General features: G+C 31.4%; 1 protein-coding gene across 1 annotated transcript; it reads left to right on the plus strand.

Moving 5' to 3' along the window:
- The first annotated feature begins 926 nt into the window (after nucleotides 1-926).
- Nucleotides 927-17,761, plus strand: LOC126883125 (conserved oligomeric Golgi complex subunit 8). Its single transcript, XM_050648370.1, has 2 exons — nucleotides 927-1,702; nucleotides 16,701-17,761. Exons 1-2 carry the CDS (start codon nucleotides 1,048-1,050, stop codon nucleotides 17,741-17,743), a joined length of 1,698 nt encoding a protein of 565 aa, XP_050504327.1. The 5' UTR covers nucleotides 927-1,047; the 3' UTR covers nucleotides 17,744-17,761.
- Nucleotides 17,762-18,376: the final 615 nt, after the last annotated feature.

Genomic DNA, 18,376 nt, shown 5'->3' on the forward strand with positions numbered 1-18,376 from the left:
AAGAACCAAAAATATGGAAGATCATTTACATTTTTATAAAGTAAAGGCCCCGTCTCACCATCAAATAATTGACAGTTAATTTGATCAAACTTGACAGTCAAACTTGACTAGTGACACAAACTATACATACTAACTGTCACTTTGTGTCACTAACTGTCAAGTTTGATCAAATTAACTGTCAATTATTTGATGGTGAGACGGGGCCTTAAGATGTAAATTTAGATATAATAATTTAGTTACAGTTTTTTAAAACTTTTTTCTGTGATTCTCCTTTCTTATAGAACAAAGAATATCGTATGGTATTTATTTATTACAAATTTGTTTACGTTTTAAGTTATGTTATACACAATACATACATAGTTTGACTTTGACATAGATTTGCCTACATTTTAAATGTATTAGATTATATAATATTATATTAGATTATATAATATGATTACACAATACATACATAGTTTGACTTTGACATAGATTTGCCTACATTTTAAATGTATTAGATTATAATATTATAAAGTTTTTAACCAAGTACATAGTACCTAAATAAAGAACCAAAAATATGGAAGATCATATGGACTATGGACTACAACGTACATACTTGTAAAGTAAATGTCTCTGATAAAATTATTTTATTAAAGTTACCGCTACAGATCACTTGCATTTTTAAATACATCTACAAAAAAGGTACTACATATATCATTAAACAATAATCAAATACTACATATATTAAATAATCAAATTTTGATTCATTCATGTCGTACAATGTGAATTTTTAAAGTGGTTAATACAGCAAAACTTTATTATTTATATGCCCATTTCGCCGATTCAAGTTCATATAGGCAACCCAAATTACACGGCACAAAGTAGTGGGTCAGGATTTAGAATCATGTAAGTCTTTGACGTAATGCAAATATGACAACGTTGTACAGAAGTGACTAGCCACGTGTGATATAATGTCAACAAGACATAATAATAATCAAAATGTCAAATATTTGCTAAAAAGTGTTAATAAGTTCTTTCAAATTTAAAGTTTTAGTTTGTTTAAGTAACATGTCGAGAAATTCTCTTCTTTCTACCCTTTTTCCTAACGAGCCAACAGATGAATTGGTTTATAATCCACCAATTCAGGATTATTTAACCAAACTAGGCACTTACAAAATTAAAGATTTAAATACCGAACCCGACAAATTGAAGCAAGAGGCGTTGGTTTTACAAGAACAAATTCAGGAATTAGCAATTACAAACTACAAAACATTTATAGAAACTGCATTGTGTTCCAAAGATTTATTTACAAAATTTAGTGTTATAGAAGACAAAGTTAATGATCTTCTTGGAGGTGTTCCAGTATTCGAGGAAAAATGCGAAACATTTGGGGAGGTATCCAGCAAAATAAACGCCCTACGAAGGATAGATTCCATAACTTTAGCAAAAAGCGCTCAAATATTAGAAATACTAGAAATACCCCAGTTGATGACTTCGTTTATTAGGGATGGCCTGTATGAAGATGCTTTAGAACTGTTCAATTATGTAAGGAAGTTGTCCTTTAAGCATTCTGATGTTGCAATATTCAAGAATATTAATGATGATGTGAACAAGGCCTGGATTCTTATGCTGCATCAGTTACTGTCACAACTTAGGCAAGATATTTCACTTCCGAAGTGTCTACAAATTGTTGGACATTTAAGAAGGATGGATATATTTTCTGGTATGTTTTTCTACCTTAGTTAATTACACCCATACCTCGTTGTACGTCCTACATATGTTCCACAAAACTTGGCCATAAAGCGAAAAGCCGTATAAGGAATCAAGTATTCTAATACAAACTCATACAAATTCAATGGGATCGGTTCCAAATTTTTTAAATATTTAACATGATTTATCATTCAAAAGGCATTTTATTTAATGTAAATCAAAAATACATACATAAAGTACATATAAATAACTTGTGTTACATAAAATATCTGTATGTAGGCATGCATACATATTTTTTAACGGTTTTAATAAGAATACGATGAAGAAATGGTAACCTGCAGATCACTGTCATCATATTTCGCTGATACGGATGGACCTGGCTTAAAATATTTGTCCAACGTTGTTTGTCTTGCCTTCTTGTCTATTTCGTTCTTCAGTGATTTATAACAGCTAATGGCCGAGTTAATTCCCTGAGAAACTTAAATGTGACGTTTGTCAGGATCGTTTTCAAGGAGGATGTTTATTTCTTGTTTAAAATGGGAAAAATCTTTCGATAATTTTTTTGATGTTAGCTGTTTGGATACAACAGACTCTGTCTACACATCAAATCCCAGTTCTGCTTGCAACTGAATGAGTTCCTCATATGAAAGGAGTTCCCTATCAGCTTCAAATAGATAAAGTACATCATGTTTGTTCAAACCTCAAAGCCGAAATCATATGCTAGATCTAAAATGCTTTGCCTAATTTCGTGAAGGAAATTAACTTCTGCATCAGTATTTCTTACATATTCTGCACATATTTTTTTTCAGACATGGTTCATTGTTGATAATTTTAATTCCTTCCATGATTCACTGATACAGTCAGAAGCATTCTTGATGTTAGGTAGGTATAGTTTTTCCAAAACATTTTAATTGAATATTTACCATCGGTTTCGGTACCGTCAGTATAGAATTATAAATTTCACTTATATTGTAATATATTTTATCTACTCTATCTCATAAGTTTTTAGTTTGTGAAAACTGTCATTATAGATAGCAGTGCATGAAGGATTTAAAGTGTGCGTGAAGTAACAATGTATTTTAAATGGGATTTACTTTTTCGCACTGTTTTTTGGCACACTTTCATATAATCAAATATCCTTAACTTTTGCGTTGTCATAGTGATGACATATGAGCAATAAATTACAACAAAAGTTTTGACAGTTTTGTGGTTTGAAAGAAGTTAGAACTTTTAAATGTCAAAGTTCTAAAAATTGTAGAATAGAACTGAATTCCAGTGACGAAGAGTCACAGTTTTTTTATTTGTTTATCGTAGATAAAATATTGTATGAAACTGTGCGTAAAGTAATTTTTGCAAACTTACACGATATATAGCACACGCTCCGCTGCACACTGCTCCGCAAAAAGAATACTTCACAAACTGTTTCATAAATAGGTAACTATTTTCAAGCATTAATTGTGTTTGATAGAAACCAGTTGGACAAACAGACTTACAGTTGAGTCCGCAAATCTTTACCCGTGCGTCATCAAAAGCATACGAAATAAGTTGATGATAAGTCGTGACTTGCTGTTGCATTTAGTAAATTTCAATTTCCGACTTATCATCGACTTTTTCATATGCTTTAAATGATGACGCACGGGTAAAGATTCGTGGACTCAACTGTACCTATGTGATTTATGCATTCTATGCTCAAATTTCTATATACCCAGAAAACGAAGCATTAGAGATTGAGATGTACCCAAGTCAATAGAAAATGTGGACATTTAGTTTGAGGATCCATGAAGATAGCTATAAATCTAATGAAATTTAGTATTTGGCAGTATTGCCATGTTCTTAGAATAAATCGGGAAAGTGCATGTGATATATTTATTAACATGGAAAACGTAAACTAGGTAAAATAATGAGAAAAATTTTTAACGTTAAAACTTTTAACTAACAGTAATCATTATTCAAGTACATTAATTCCAAAATAATAAATGGTCATAAAATTGATATCTGCTGAACAGTTGTGGCAATCTGACAACTCAACCGCAAATTCAATCTTCTAGCTCTATTGCCAAATCTATCCCCTAATCTATCAGAGAAATTGTTAAAAAAATTCTAATAATTAACTTTAATAATTAATATCAAAACAAACAACAAATGTTTATTCGTTTATGTTTTATATAAATTAAAAAATAGGAGAATCTATAAAATAATATAATACAAATGTACTTTTCAAAGCTTTCTCTGTACAGTAGAACCCCGATTATCTGTGTGCAGATTATCCGGGTTGCGGATTATCTGTGCTATGATTTTCTATTACTAAAATTGTATTTTTGAGGTTTTATCAAAATAACCTCACCGTAAATAAATCACTCGACAGAAACTCTATACCAGTGGCGGCTCGTGGCTTTAGGGACAGGGTCGGCAAGGTTTTGTCTGCTTAGATAGGTATGCCATCTAATTAAAAGGCTTCAATTTTATAGAAGATTTTTGGTTTTTGTTTTTTTTTTATTTTTTTTTATTTTTTTTTTTGTAAACCTGTTTATAAATTAACTCTAGTCTATGTTTTTTCGAAGTAGCAAAATGGGTTATAATGTCATTGTATTTATTATTGTTTTGGAGAGGTTTTAAAAGTTTTTTTCTATTGACATTTAAGACAAGTTTGACATTCTCTCTTGTTTCATGGTGTTTCGACAATACGTTTTGACTTTTTTGAGACAAGAAAAATCCCGTTCATTTGAGGCAGAATTTGCCCACATTTGAGCACAATAATTTATTAAATTCGGGAACAGTTTGTTGTACCTAATGAATTGCAGTATATAAAATTAAACATATTTTGTAACTTATCCCACCTTCCGAAAATATTTAGATCAGCATATAAAACTGTTAATCCATTTTCTTATTTTATTTGAATAAAGAATGATGGATAATTTTTAATGAACTTGTCTAATAGATATTTTGAAAATTCCTTGTAAATAATAATTGAGTTATCCTTCCGCTCAAAAAGGTCCGGAACATTGTTTAAATAATCAAAATGTCAAAAAATTAAGAAAAACTTCGATTTTTTTCTTCGTTTTTTGATTTTAACTTTCAAAGTACATATTCACTTCTGAGAAAAGTTACACTGACATAAAAGTTGGGTAACTAAATTTCCTACAATATAGGATTGGTTAAAAATTTTAAAAAGTGTCATCCTTGTTGCAGTACAGCAATAATTGCGAAAGAAACATAAAAAAATAAGTATTCGCATTTTACGTTTTTCAACCATTTATGCTAACACTTACGACCTTCATATTTTAACCAGAAAACCTTTATAATATAATAAAACAATACTGTAAATTTCATTAAGATCGATTCAATACATTTTGCAAAATAAATTTTGCAATCCAGCTTTTGCAAAAAAAATATTTTTTCAAAATGTTGCAGTACTGACAATAAAGCAGATAGCAAGTTGAATTTTTTTACATATAGAATAAAGGTGCAGTATTCTTCTATACGTAAAAATAAATTCAACTTGCTGTCTGCTTTATTTTCAGTTCTGCAACATTTTGAAAAAATAAATTTTTTTGCGAAAGCTGGATTGCAAAATTTATCTTGCAAAATCTATTGAACGGATCTTAAAAGTTATAATCAAAAAATGAAGAAAAAAATCGAATTTTTCCTTTATTTTTTGACATTTTGATTATTTAAACAATGTTCCGGACCTTTTTGAGTGGGAGGATAACTCAGATATTATTATATGAGTTATTTTCAAGCAATTTCTGCAAACAAATATGAGTCACCTCTCAACGTCCAAATGAAATCTCAACGTCCAAGTAAAAAGTTTTAAAAAGTTTTACGTGTCTTGCCGTTTGCAGATCACCGCTGCTCTGCTCGGCAGATTGTTTTTCTGCCGTACTTGTCATTCAAATAAATACGGGGAATGTATAATTGGTTGCCTATCGTATTATTATCGTAATATTCCATAGCGTATTATTACAAGCAAATGATCGGGTACGGCTAGCCGAAGCGGGCCATGAATTCACACAATCGCAGTCGGGTGTATGGCTGGCTAGGATCCTTAATTTGAAAAGTCTCTTACGCACAGGGATCACTTAACGTATCAGATCGTTCGAATTATTTTAAAAACAATGAATAAAATTTAGTCTGTATTATCTCACAGATATTTTTTTTTATTTCACAGAAACGAATGTCATCAACTCTGATTAACTTATTTATTTAAAAAAATCTATAATGTGTCCATAAATGTGTGGGTCGGCACTGCCGACCCTGCCGACCCTGACCAGCCGCCACTGCTCTATACCCCGAGAGTGAGCCTCATAATGAAAGATATATTTTTTGTTATCTTTTTACGGTAGGTACAATATGTATGTATATACGTACATATGTATTATAGTTAAGAAATAAATGTTCGGATTATCTGTGCTTTTCAATTATCCGTGCCACATCCTGTCCCAAGGAGCATGGATAATCGGGGTTCTACGGTATATTTGAAGCATAAAACATACACATTATAAGGACATGGCAACACTGCCAAACTCAAATATTTTGTTCTGTGGTTATCATTTACAGCTATCTTCACGAACCCTCAAACTCAATGTTGTCTGAAAAGGTGTACCATCCAGTGGTATCGAAATTTTTACTGCGTGATGCTTTTATTATTAACATACTTAATATTTCTTTATTCATTTCAATATTGTGAAAAAACTACGTATTGTAGATGAAAACATTCAACAGACAAATTTCTTGAAAATACTTGTTCTTTAAAATGAGATTTTCTAAATTGAAAAGAAATATAAACAAAAAAGTTATGGTCTAAATGTTCATGTTTTTAAAAAGTATATTCATTTTTAATTGTTTACTTACAAATGATTGATGCAGAATAAAGTATAGTGGAATCTCGATAAGTCGGATTAATCGGGACGACGGCCGATCCGGGTTATCGAAAATCCGGGTTAGCCGGAGAATATGGTACAAAATTAATAAGACACGGTATATTTACAGATAAACTCCATTATAATTGCAAAAACACGAAATACATATGCACAGTAGGTATAGTATTTTTACTACAAAAGCGATATTACGTAGGTCAAAATTTTTGACGTAAGAGAACTGTCAAAACATTAGAATGTGACTTTTCATTATTGCCATGTTTATTATAACATGGCAATAATGAAAAGTCACATTCTAATGTTTTGACAGTTCTCTTACGCCAAAAATTTTGACCTACGTAATATCGCTTTTGTAGTAAAAATACTATACATCTAAATTACGTACAGTTGTATACAGCAGTGGTTCCCAACCTTTTATGTCTGGCGACCCACCTTCTGATACTTGGTAACAAATCCGTAATGCGATAAAACTTGCCTTAAACACAGATTTAGATGATGCTATATACAGGGTGATTGATTAGTAGGGTAAAGCTCAATAGCTCCGCTATAGTAATAGATAGCAATAAAAGTTGATAACAAAAATTTTAGCCACCTTTAAGCTTCACATTACAAAATTAGTTAGAATGTTACAGGGTGTTCGATAACACAGTGGCAGACCAAACTTTTATGTTTTTTTTTAATGGAACACCCTATATTTTATTTTAAATTCGAAATCCTGTTAACTTCTCCATCACAAAAATATAAAGGTTTGTTATGTTATACAGGGTATTTACAAAGTTATAACCAATTTTATATGAAAATCGTAACAAGTTCAACTCCCTGTATAAATAAAAATAAGCAAAACAACAATGGTTTATTAATGCCATATTTTTTAACGTATTGTCAAAATTTTCAAGAATGGTCGATATTGCTAATTTTCTTTATATCAAATACAGGGTGAGTCAAAACGCAAGTACATTATTTACTCAGTCATTTTTAATGGAACACCCTGTATTTTATATCACTATTGAAAAGTACCATTACCGTACTTTAATTTTTAGATAACATTCCCTGTGTCTAAATTTATTAGTTTTCGAGATATTTTCATTTTTCAATGGACCAGTAGCGTGGCCACCCAAATCACCAGAATTTAATAAACTGGACTGATTTTTTGGGGTTACGTTAATAATGAAGTTTATAAAATACCTCCAACAACAAGGGATGAGACTAAAAATAGAATACAAAGTGTATTTCGATGTGTTAATTTACAAATGCTCCGTAGAGTAAGTAGCTCATTCAATGATCGTTTTTAGGCGTACATAAATGTGTTAGGAGATAATTTTGAACACCTTATGTAATTAAATATTAAAAATATTTTATTAAAAGTAGCTTCTAATTTTTTCAAACATGTTTTTTTGCAAAATGTATTACTGATAAATTATGTTTCGTTCTTTATTTGTTACATTGTTACATTTACATACAAAAGTACCTAGTGTTTAATTGTCTTCACAAAATATTGTATTTTCTGTTTGTGTGTTTTTTTGTAAAATTTATTACTAATTTTCTTTGTTTATTTGTTGCATTTACATAAAAAGATAGTTTTTAATTGTTTCAAAAATGTTGCATGTAGTGGTTGTGTTTTTGTTTGTAAAATGTATTACTAATAAATTATTTTTATTTCTTCATTTGCTACAGTGTTAGATTACCGGATTGATCATCGGTAATCTTCAATTGTCAATTCAGTCATGGCTTACTTAAAATTTAGATAAATTTAAACACCTAAAATAATTTGCTCTGAAAAATGAAAATATCTCGAAAACTAATAAATTTGGGCATAAGGAATGTTATATATACCCTATTCCACGAACATACGCCTGTTTTGGATTACTTCGACAACGAATATTTTACTGTGCAAAATAAGAAGAACGAAAGTAAATTGCAAATTACATTGTTGTTTATTGGAATAATTATTAGCGCCATTTACTTTCGTACTACTTATGTTGCACAGTAAAATATTCGTTGTCGAAATAATCCAAAACAGGCGTAGTTCGTGGAATGGCCCATAAAAATTAAAGTACGTTAATGTTACTTTTCAATAATGATATAAAATACAGGGTGTTCCATTTAACATTACTGAGAAAATAATGTACTTGCGTTTTGAGTCACCGTGTATTTGATATAAAGAAAATTAGCAATGTCAATAATTCTTAAAAATTTTGACAATAAATAAAAAAATATGGCATTAATAAACCATTGCTGTTGTGCTTATTTTTATTTATACAGGGAGTTAAACTTGTTACGATTTTCATACAAAATTGGTTATAACTTTGTAAATAGCCTGTATAACATTACAAACTTTTATATTTTTGTGATGGAGACGTTAACAGGATTTCGAATATAAAATAAAATATAGGGTGTTCCATTTAAAAAAAACATAAGTTAGGTCTGCCACTGTGTTATCGAACACCCTGTAACATTCTAACTAATTTTGTAATGTGAAGCTCAAAGGTGGCTAAAATTTTTGTTATTAACTTTTATTGCTATCTATTACTATAGCGGAGTTATTGAGCTTTACCCTACTAATCAATCACCCTGTATAAGAGGTTTACTCAAAAAAGATCCCGGGGAGAACCTATTTCTCCTCCCTAGATTCCAGGGACTTTTAGCTTTGTTATCTATATTTTTTGATGCCAAACTAACACCGAAAATCAAATTTCATATTTTTTAATCCATTCTGAAATACTTTGCCAGACACACGATTAAAAGACACGTAACCCAGCTGCTAGTGAACGGGTAGGAAATATCTTCATTTTGTTGCAAATACAAACAGTACTTGTTTGTTTAATTTCTATCCTATTTGTCACTAAAGATATACATGTATGTCTGTAAATATGTAAAGATGTATGCAAATAAGGCTTTCATTCGCATATGGATAAGGATAAATAGAATGCATTGCTATTATATCAATACAGTTCGATTATCCGAAAAAATCGATTTACCGAACACCGTTATCCCCAATTAGTTCGGATAATCGACGCTCTACTGTACCTACTTTATTCTGCATCAATTATTTGTAAGTAAATGAATATATGTACTTAAAAAATAATGAAAATTTGAGACCTTACGAAGATAATGAGACAAAAAAGCCCTTCTAAATATCACCTCTACATTCATATGAAATTGACTTTTTTTTGTCAAATGTCTAAAATCTACTCCACGGATCGGGATCATCTTTTTGCATACGTAGTAACTACATAAAAACTGACATTGTAAAATATGTTTTAAATAGTTTTATTGCTTTGTTTAATTAGAAATAATTGAAAAAAATGCTTACTTTAAGGTTTAATTTGCAATTAATTTTTTTTGTACAATCACTTGATAAAGAAGACTTTTTCGCTTGTCAATGGCAACGGAAAGTTGACGTTTACTGAGTAGGTACCGTCACTTTATCGCTCTAGCCTCTAGCGCATAAAGTTTGATTTTACGCTCGTCGTCCGTAGCAACCGTACAACCATACAATACAAACACATTGAACATTTAAACTAAAAGATATAAAAGTTGATAAAAAGATAATGACAGATATAAAATAGTTACAATAAAGTTAATGATTTAAAAATAGTTTCATTTTATTAAATGATTGTAGAAAAAATGCTGTATGTATTACAAGCGCAAAGTGACATTATTGCTTTCGAGTAATAATTACCGCTCTCCGCCACGCGTCAAGCGACAACTCTTACTCTCAAGCAATAATGTATCACTTTTCGCTCTTAATACATAATTAACTATTTTATAAACATTTTTTAATTTAGAAAATCTCATTTTAAAGAACAAGTATTTTCAATAAACTCGTAATTTGAATGTTTTCATCTACAATGCATAGTTTTTTTACGATATGGAAATGTATAAAGAAAGTCGCTTTTTTGCTTAAATGTTAATAGAAAATCATGCCGCAGTAAAAATTTCGATATCCACGAGATCCTATGATTTTTCTGTTTAGTTCCCCCAGAATTTGCAGTTGAAAAATAGCAGGCAATAATTTTTCCATTTTTAATAAGTGATTTTTTAGCTTCTTTTCCTGTGGTATTAACAATTATTTATTTTCCGCTTCATTTTTTGTAAATTTTCAAATGTTAAATCAATTACTTTTTGCCTTTGATGGTTTAGAACTTGTCGTTTTCACACATTTTTCATATTTATATCACATTACGACTAGTGTAAAGAACTTCACTATCTTCGGATAGTATACAGTCCGTACAATATAGATACCATTGCACGTCATTATCTACTTCAGAGATCTAAGTTGACATTGTTGCCCAAGTACAAAAAAATCTTGAATTCATTTTAAATCAAATATATCACATAATTATTACGAAGTGGATTATAGAACAAAACAAATTAATATTCAATGTAAATAAATAAAAATATTAGAAATAGAAAACAAGAATTAAGTTATAATCTTACGTTAAAAAGTAAATAATAAAAACAATAAATATAACCAAACAAATACTTATACGCTGTGAGCTCGTACGTAGAGGGGGTATTTATAAATTCGCGAGCGCCAGTAGTGACAAGTCTGTAAACGTTTACCGGAAATTTGACATAAATGTCAAAGTGATTAATTTAAAATTAAAATTAAAAACATTTATTATAAAAAATATTAGTTGGTCAAAGCTGTGGTATATATTTTTACCTTAAATATACTTACGTTTTAAATACTGAAATTACGTTTTTTTAATGTTCCGTAATATTAATCTTAGCGCCATCTACACGATAATTGTGAAAGTATCCGAAGTAAGAAATTAATATTTCATCAATAAAACGTCAAAATGATTAGCAAAATCTTAAAAAAATCTATTACAATTTAATTACTTTTTAGCGTTGTAAATATTAAGCGATAACAATTAAATAATAAATTTAAAAATTACCGGTGAAAGTTGAATAGTAATCCGTTAGGAGCGACACCAGCGAAGCTCAGAGCGTATACGCTGTGAGCTCGTACGTAGAGGGGATATTTACAAATTCACGAGCGCCAGTAGTGGCAAGTCTGCAAACGTTTACCGGAAATTTGACATAAATGTCAAAGTGATTAAGTTAAAATTAAAATTAAAAACATTAATTATAAAAAATATTAGTTGGTCAAAGCTGTGGTATATATTTTTACCTTAAATATACTTACGTTTTAAATGCTGAATTTAAGTTTTTTTAATGTTCCGTAATATGTAATTATAAATTAATCTGCGCCATCTACACGATAATTGTGAAAGTATCCGAAGTAAGATATTCATATTTTATCAATAGAACGTCAAAATGATTAGCAAAATCTTAAAAAAATCGATTACAATTTAATTACTTTTTTGCGTTGTAAATAAAAAGCGATAACAATTAAATAATAAATTTAAAAATTACCGGTGAAAGTTGAATTAGTAATCCGCCAGGAGCGACACCAGCGAAGCTCAGAGCGTATAGTAAAGAATAAAAACAAATCTGAAGTGTCAATACCGCAACTGTCAAATAAATGTTACCAATTTATGCCAAAATGTCATCTTTGTTCGATCGCAGTTAGAGCGTAATCCGAACAACTGTGCTTTATAAAAGCGCTTTATATTCCACTTATACAAATTAAATGAAACAAGTTAGGGTAGGTCTCTTTAAATTTACATTAATAGTAATCTTTCAATATTATTTCTACGCGTATATAATAAAATATGTCTAGTGGCTGTAATTCCAGTGTACTCATTTAAACGATTCTAAAAAGGAACACACCTACACCGAGAGAACAATTTCTTTTCTCCTAAAACACCGATTTCTTTGAGCAATATTTCTTAAAAGTTGACATATCCTATTAACTTAAACATACCGGTTCACATATAAAGAAACGAGTTTTTTAAACACAACTCAATAATTTCTTACAGATAAATTTCTTCAATACTAAGAAATGCATTGATGGTTACATTTTAATTTTCTTATCCTAAAGTTTTTGTTTCTTAAATTGAAAACTACAAATATTTTGCAGTATAAGAAATATAATGTTAAGTTAATCCATATTTATATTTGTGAACAAGAAATTTTCTTGCAATCAAATAAATATTTTAAACCGCAAGAAATAATTCTTCAGAAATACCCTCTGTAGTAACTGTGTTTATATAAATAAAAATATATTTTATATAAAAAATATTTTAGAAAATTATATATTATATACAAAGATATATTTCTTAGGCAATATGCCAAGACGATCTTTCTTAAATATAAGTAAAGTTTCTTTATGCCAAGAATTTTTTCTCTCGGTGTACGATTTAAATATTTCGTGTTGGTATTATGTGACGTCACGTGCTATGACGCGGATGACGTGCAACGGTATCTATATTGTACGGACTGTAGTTACTCATACACTATACAGGGTGTTAGTAAATAAGTATGACAAATGTTAAGGGGTAATTCTACATGAAAAAATAATGACACTTTGCTCGATAAATGTGTGTCCGTAAATGCTTCGTTTCCGAGATATCATCATCATCATCATCATTTGGCTCTACAACTCTATGTGAGTCTTGGCCGCGTTTACTATTTCCCTCCATTGTTGTCGGTCCTGAGCAGCTATTTCCCATTGCTGTACTCCCATTTTGCGTAGATCACTGGCTACTGCATCCTTCCATCTCTTTCTTGGGCGACCAACTGACCTTTTTCCATCGGGCCTTTCCCAGAATGTGGCGTTCAGAAGTCTTTCGTCACTTGATCTTAGCACGTGACCCGCCCATCGTATTCTGTTTGCTTTAATGTAGCGTACTATGTTTTCATCTCCATATATTGTCTAGAGTTTATCATTGTGTCTTCTTCTCCATTCTCCTGTTGTCTCGTCTCTGCAAGGCCCATAGATAGTCCGCAGTATCTTTCTTTCAAGTACCAGTAATTTTGTCGTTTCCCGCTGATTCAGAGTCCACGTTTCGCTTCCATACGTTATTGTGGGACGAATAATTGTCTTATATAAATATTCTTATTTTTGCTGGTCTTAAGAGTATTTTTGAATTAAGTAGGTCATTAATGAGTAATATGCCCTGTTTCCTGCAATGATCCTGGCTACCACGTCCTTTTCATATTTATTTATTTTTAGAAATATGGGGTGTTAAAATTTTTATCTCAAACTGCCAATTTGTTTATTGCTTCTAAGACCGTTTGAGCTGTGGAAATTAAATTTGGTGGGTTTTGAGAGATAGTTATTGCGCACTTTTTGATATAATAATAACAATTTTGTATTCATAATTCATGAATTTTTTAAAGAAAAAAATAGTACGCCACTGAGATATTTCAAATTAAAAATTATATTTGTTGAATGGGTTGCATGTGAGAGTTCATTTTAAATGAAGAAAAAGACAGACGTACTCTCAATCATTTAATTGTGTACTTCCGACGACCGGTTTCGCTCTCTATAGGTTGCAGAGCATCATCAGGTCAACGGTTACAAGTCACTAAATGATTCGGATACAAGGAGCTATAACCTCATTATTCCATAACATGATGTTTCTGCTTAAATTATGCTAACGGGATATGGTGGAAAAGACGGAGAATGTTACAAAGGTAAACAAGTTTATAGTATTTGGGATTTCTTGAGGGTGAAGAGATAGTTGTTGAGAGACAACCAACAAATCTGTGTCTAATTCTTGTGTTTGTGAAGTAAAGTAGTGTATGTCATATATACAATTTTTTAAAATGTTTACTGTTTACAAAAATTTTTTGGAGGTTTTATTGGTTTTAAAGATTTATATTTTTACTTATTAAAGAATTTGTTTTTATTATTTTATTTATATTTATTAACATAATTCTATTTATTAATGTGTGTGTTAGTGCAAGATTCACAACGTTTGGATACAGACGGGTAGAATGAGTATTATGTATGTTAGATGTGGATGTGCAGCTGTAACCTAAATTGTTAAGGCTAGTACTACTTGATGTTCTAATGAAAGGAGTAGTGGTCGTGTAAGGGAAGACCAATCAGAAAGCTAAAAACTTAAAAAGTTGTAGCTAAAATATAAATTAGCAGTCATATATATTAAAACAGTAATAAATGTTAATTAATAGAAAACAATGTAGTGTATTAAAATACATAAACAATGGTAGGGGAGCAAAGTATGCTAAATGTGCAGTCACTCGAGCGCTTTGGGGACCTATTGGGTTGTGATTATTAGGTCCTAAAACCAAAAAAAGTTAAGTAAAATTTTCCATTTTAGCGGGCGCTTGCCATTTTTTAATTTAATTTTCCATTTCCATTAATCGTTTTTTCAGAATATAGCGCCATCTATCCATAATTCGAAAAAATGTTTCGAATAAAAGTTGCTTATTTTTATGCAGAGAATTCAAATCTGCAATAAAAAATGGGGGCTCCCATTTAAGATTTTAAAGTAACCCCCCACCCCACCTCCGTGGGGGGTCGCGTTTGGTACCATTCGATATATTTTTCAAAAATATTAAATAAGTGTATTTTGCAGTTTTTCGATCTGATGTTTATTTTGCTAAATATCGCGGGATTTGTATTTAAAATTTAAAATTTACCCCCCACCCCTCTCTGCGAGGGGTCGTATTTGGTATCTATCGATAGATTTTTGAAAAATATTGAACGTGTAGTTTTTAGTTTTTCGATCTGACGTTCATTTCGCGAAATATTCGCCTTTTCTTGTGAAATTTTGTGACTCACCAATTCCCTTACCTCCCCGCTCAAATCGTCAGATTTTTTAAATATACACTGTTTTGCATGTACTTAACTTACCTTATCTTAATCTGACAATTTCGAGTATTTTTAAGGGTAGATTTTTTTTTCGGTCCCCCCTAAACGAACTCCCCTGTGTTAAGAGCCAATATATGGCAGAGGTACATTTGCAGGGTACCACGTTTCTCCCCATATGATAATCTGACGCGCTCGAGTAACTGCAAAAATCCCCGCTTGGGCTCCCCTACCATAGGTACCTCAAACTGAGATATAAGTTAAAGGGGGAGGGGTGGAGAAGTAGAGTAGAAAAAAAGACAGTTAAAATAAATTAAATGCAGTGATCCTAACTTAAACTTCCCACATTATTTGTTGTTTCGTCTTGTGTCCTATGTGTTTGTTTTAATTTAATGTGATGTGAATTCACTCACCTATTTATTGACGAATTTTTAAAATACAATGTAGGTATACTCACAAAATACAATTTATTACTATTTCTTTTATCTAATTCAATAGTTTATTGATATTTGTTCACTGCTGGTATTAAAACATAGTCTCAATTTGCAATCAATTACTTACAACTGAATTTTACTTCCTACCTTTCTATTCTTTTATTTTCTACTCTACTTCTCCGCCCCCCCCCCCCCCACCGTTATAAGCGTTAAGATGTGTTATTTTTTTGTATAATGAAAAAAGGCCTCATATGAAAAAAGGCAAAAAATATTTTTTGTCGTAAATTGAACGAGGAATTAAAAAATTATTTATAATTTGACATCTCAGTGGCGTACTATTATTTTCATTAAAAAATTCAGACCATTACCCGTACGCGCGCCAATGGTGAATATAAAATTACTCTGTCACTTTTAAAGTAAGTAATTTTGAACATTTGTTGTACATTTGTTGAACATTTTCTTTTATTGTTCTAGTTTGATATTACTATATTGGAGAGTTCTTGATAATGTATTAAGAAATGAAAAATACGCGCGAAGATGTTTTATTTTTTTGCATAAAAACGATGCACCATATGAAAAAAACACAGGAAAGGTTCTTTATCATAAATTAAACGTGGAAACCAAATATAATTTTTAATTTGAAATATCTCAGTGGCGTATCATTGTTTTCTTTAAAAAAATTCAGACCATTACCCGTAGGTGCGCCAATGATGAATGCTAAATTGTTATTTATATGTCAAAAAAAGCGCAAAAACTACCTCTTAAAACCCACCAAATCTAATTTCCATAGCTCAAACGGTCTTAGAGCAATACAAAAATTGGCAGTTTGAAATAAGAATTTCAACATCCCGTATCTCGGAAACAAAGCATTTGCGGACATACGTTTATAGACCAAACTGCCATTATTTTTTCATGCAGAATTATCCCTTAAAGTTTTTCATACTTATTTACTAACACCCTGTATATTACGATTTCAACAATTTAAAGTTGATTTTTACATTGTTTCAGAGCCAGAGCTCCGATTAAAATTCCTACAAACAAGAACATATTGGTTGGAGCAACAGTTAAACTCACTAGGCAAAGAAGACCCCACAGTTCACTTGACGAAAACTATAGAAGTGACCAGAATCAATTTATTTAACATTTTGACACAGTACTCTGCAATTTTTAATGACGATGAACGAAGCCCATTGACTGTGGCATCTGATAAAACAATCAATCAGCCTCTTATATTCAAAGGTTGGGTCCAGTATCAGATCGGGATATTTGTAAAAACATTAGATAGTTGTTTGGACAACGTAACTTCGTTTGAGATGATTTTGGATCAGTGCATGTATTTTGGACATTCGTTTAGTAAAGTAGGATGTGACTTCAGGCATCTTCTTATCCCGATATTCACAAAACACATCCAAAAACGATTCGTTAATAATGTGGCGAAGGCAGATAGAAATTTTATGAAGAATATCGAGAAATTTACTCTAATTGATAAAAATAATCCATCCAAGTCGTGGAAGTTCAACAAAGACGATACAGTTAGACCACCAGAAAGTTTACTGGAATTCTACCCGTTGGCGGAATATCTTAACAATATTCTGGCAGCTTTGAATCAGCTACGACTATGTCCCCCGATAGCGCTTATAGACGAAGTTGTAGATACTCTCCAAGCGTCCATGCTTCTCATAGCGAAATGTTTACAGAAACTGTACAGTCAAGAACAGCAGGCATTCTCTGTTAACTCCAAAGACGCTTTTACGAGGTTATGTATGTGTTTTTCAGACGATCTTGTTCCGTTTGTTCAAAAATGCATTCATATCATCTATCCTCCGAGTCATATCGCTTCCAAACTGGGTATTAGCTTAAAAAATCTGCAAGACACCGGCACAACGTTCTTAGATAAGCAAGAAATCATTTCCCCCATTAGTCATTTGTTACCAGTTAAGATAGAACCTGTGGTGCCTGTTGTTGAAACCGAGGTACCAGCTGCAACAGATCCCGAGGTGCTCGTCGTCTCAGATGAAGTAGAAAGTAAGGTAGATATAGGTGAAGAATAAATAAGTATTTATATGATATTCGTTTTTTTTTATTTTTACTCCTTAACCAGTTGGTCTGTATTTTTGAACAAGCCATTGGAAAGCTTTGGTACAAATAGTAATAACATTAAATCATCATCCAGCCTCAAAAGTCCACTGCTGAACATAGGACTCCTCCCCTCGTTTCCAACTCCATCTATCCTGCGCCGCTCTCATCCAGTTTTTATTTAGCTTTCTTAAGTCGTCAGTCCATCTTGTAGGCGGTCGACCGACGCTTATGTTGTCTTCTCTTGGCCTCCATTCTAATAGCCTCTTTCTCCATCGCCCATATGTCATTCTGGCTATGTGTCCTGCCCATTTCCACTTCAACCTGTCTATCCTTTCGATGACGTCAGTCACCTTTGTTCTTCTCCTGATTTCTTCGTTTTTGATTTTGTCTCGCAAAGTTATTCCTAACATTAACCGCTCCATTCTTCTCTGCGTGACTCTTAGTTTGGTAGCCGAGGATTTAGTTAAGGTAAGTGTTTCTGATCCGTACGTCAAGACTGGGAGGACGCACTGATCAAATACCTTTCTCTTTAGGCATGTGGGCAACTCACTTTTAAAAGTTTCTCTCAGTTTTCCAAATGCTGCCCACCCAAGACCGATTCTTCT

The sequence above is a fragment of the Diabrotica virgifera genome, chromosome 4, assembly GCF_917563875.1.
Source record: "Diabrotica virgifera virgifera chromosome 4, PGI_DIABVI_V3a".
Taxonomy (NCBI): domain Eukaryota; kingdom Metazoa; phylum Arthropoda; class Insecta; order Coleoptera; family Chrysomelidae; genus Diabrotica; species Diabrotica virgifera.

What these genes read in the sequence shown, in the direction of transcription:
- LOC126883125 (XM_050648370.1), top strand. Translation starts at nt 1,048, where the DNA reads ATGTCGAGAAATTCTCTTCTTTCTACCCTTTTTCCTAACGAGCCAACA. An exon ending in AAGGATGGATATATTTTCTG is followed by an intron (nt 1,703 to 16,700) that starts GTATGTTTTTCT and finishes ACATTGTTTCAG; the next exon opens with AGCCAGAGCTCCGATTAAAA.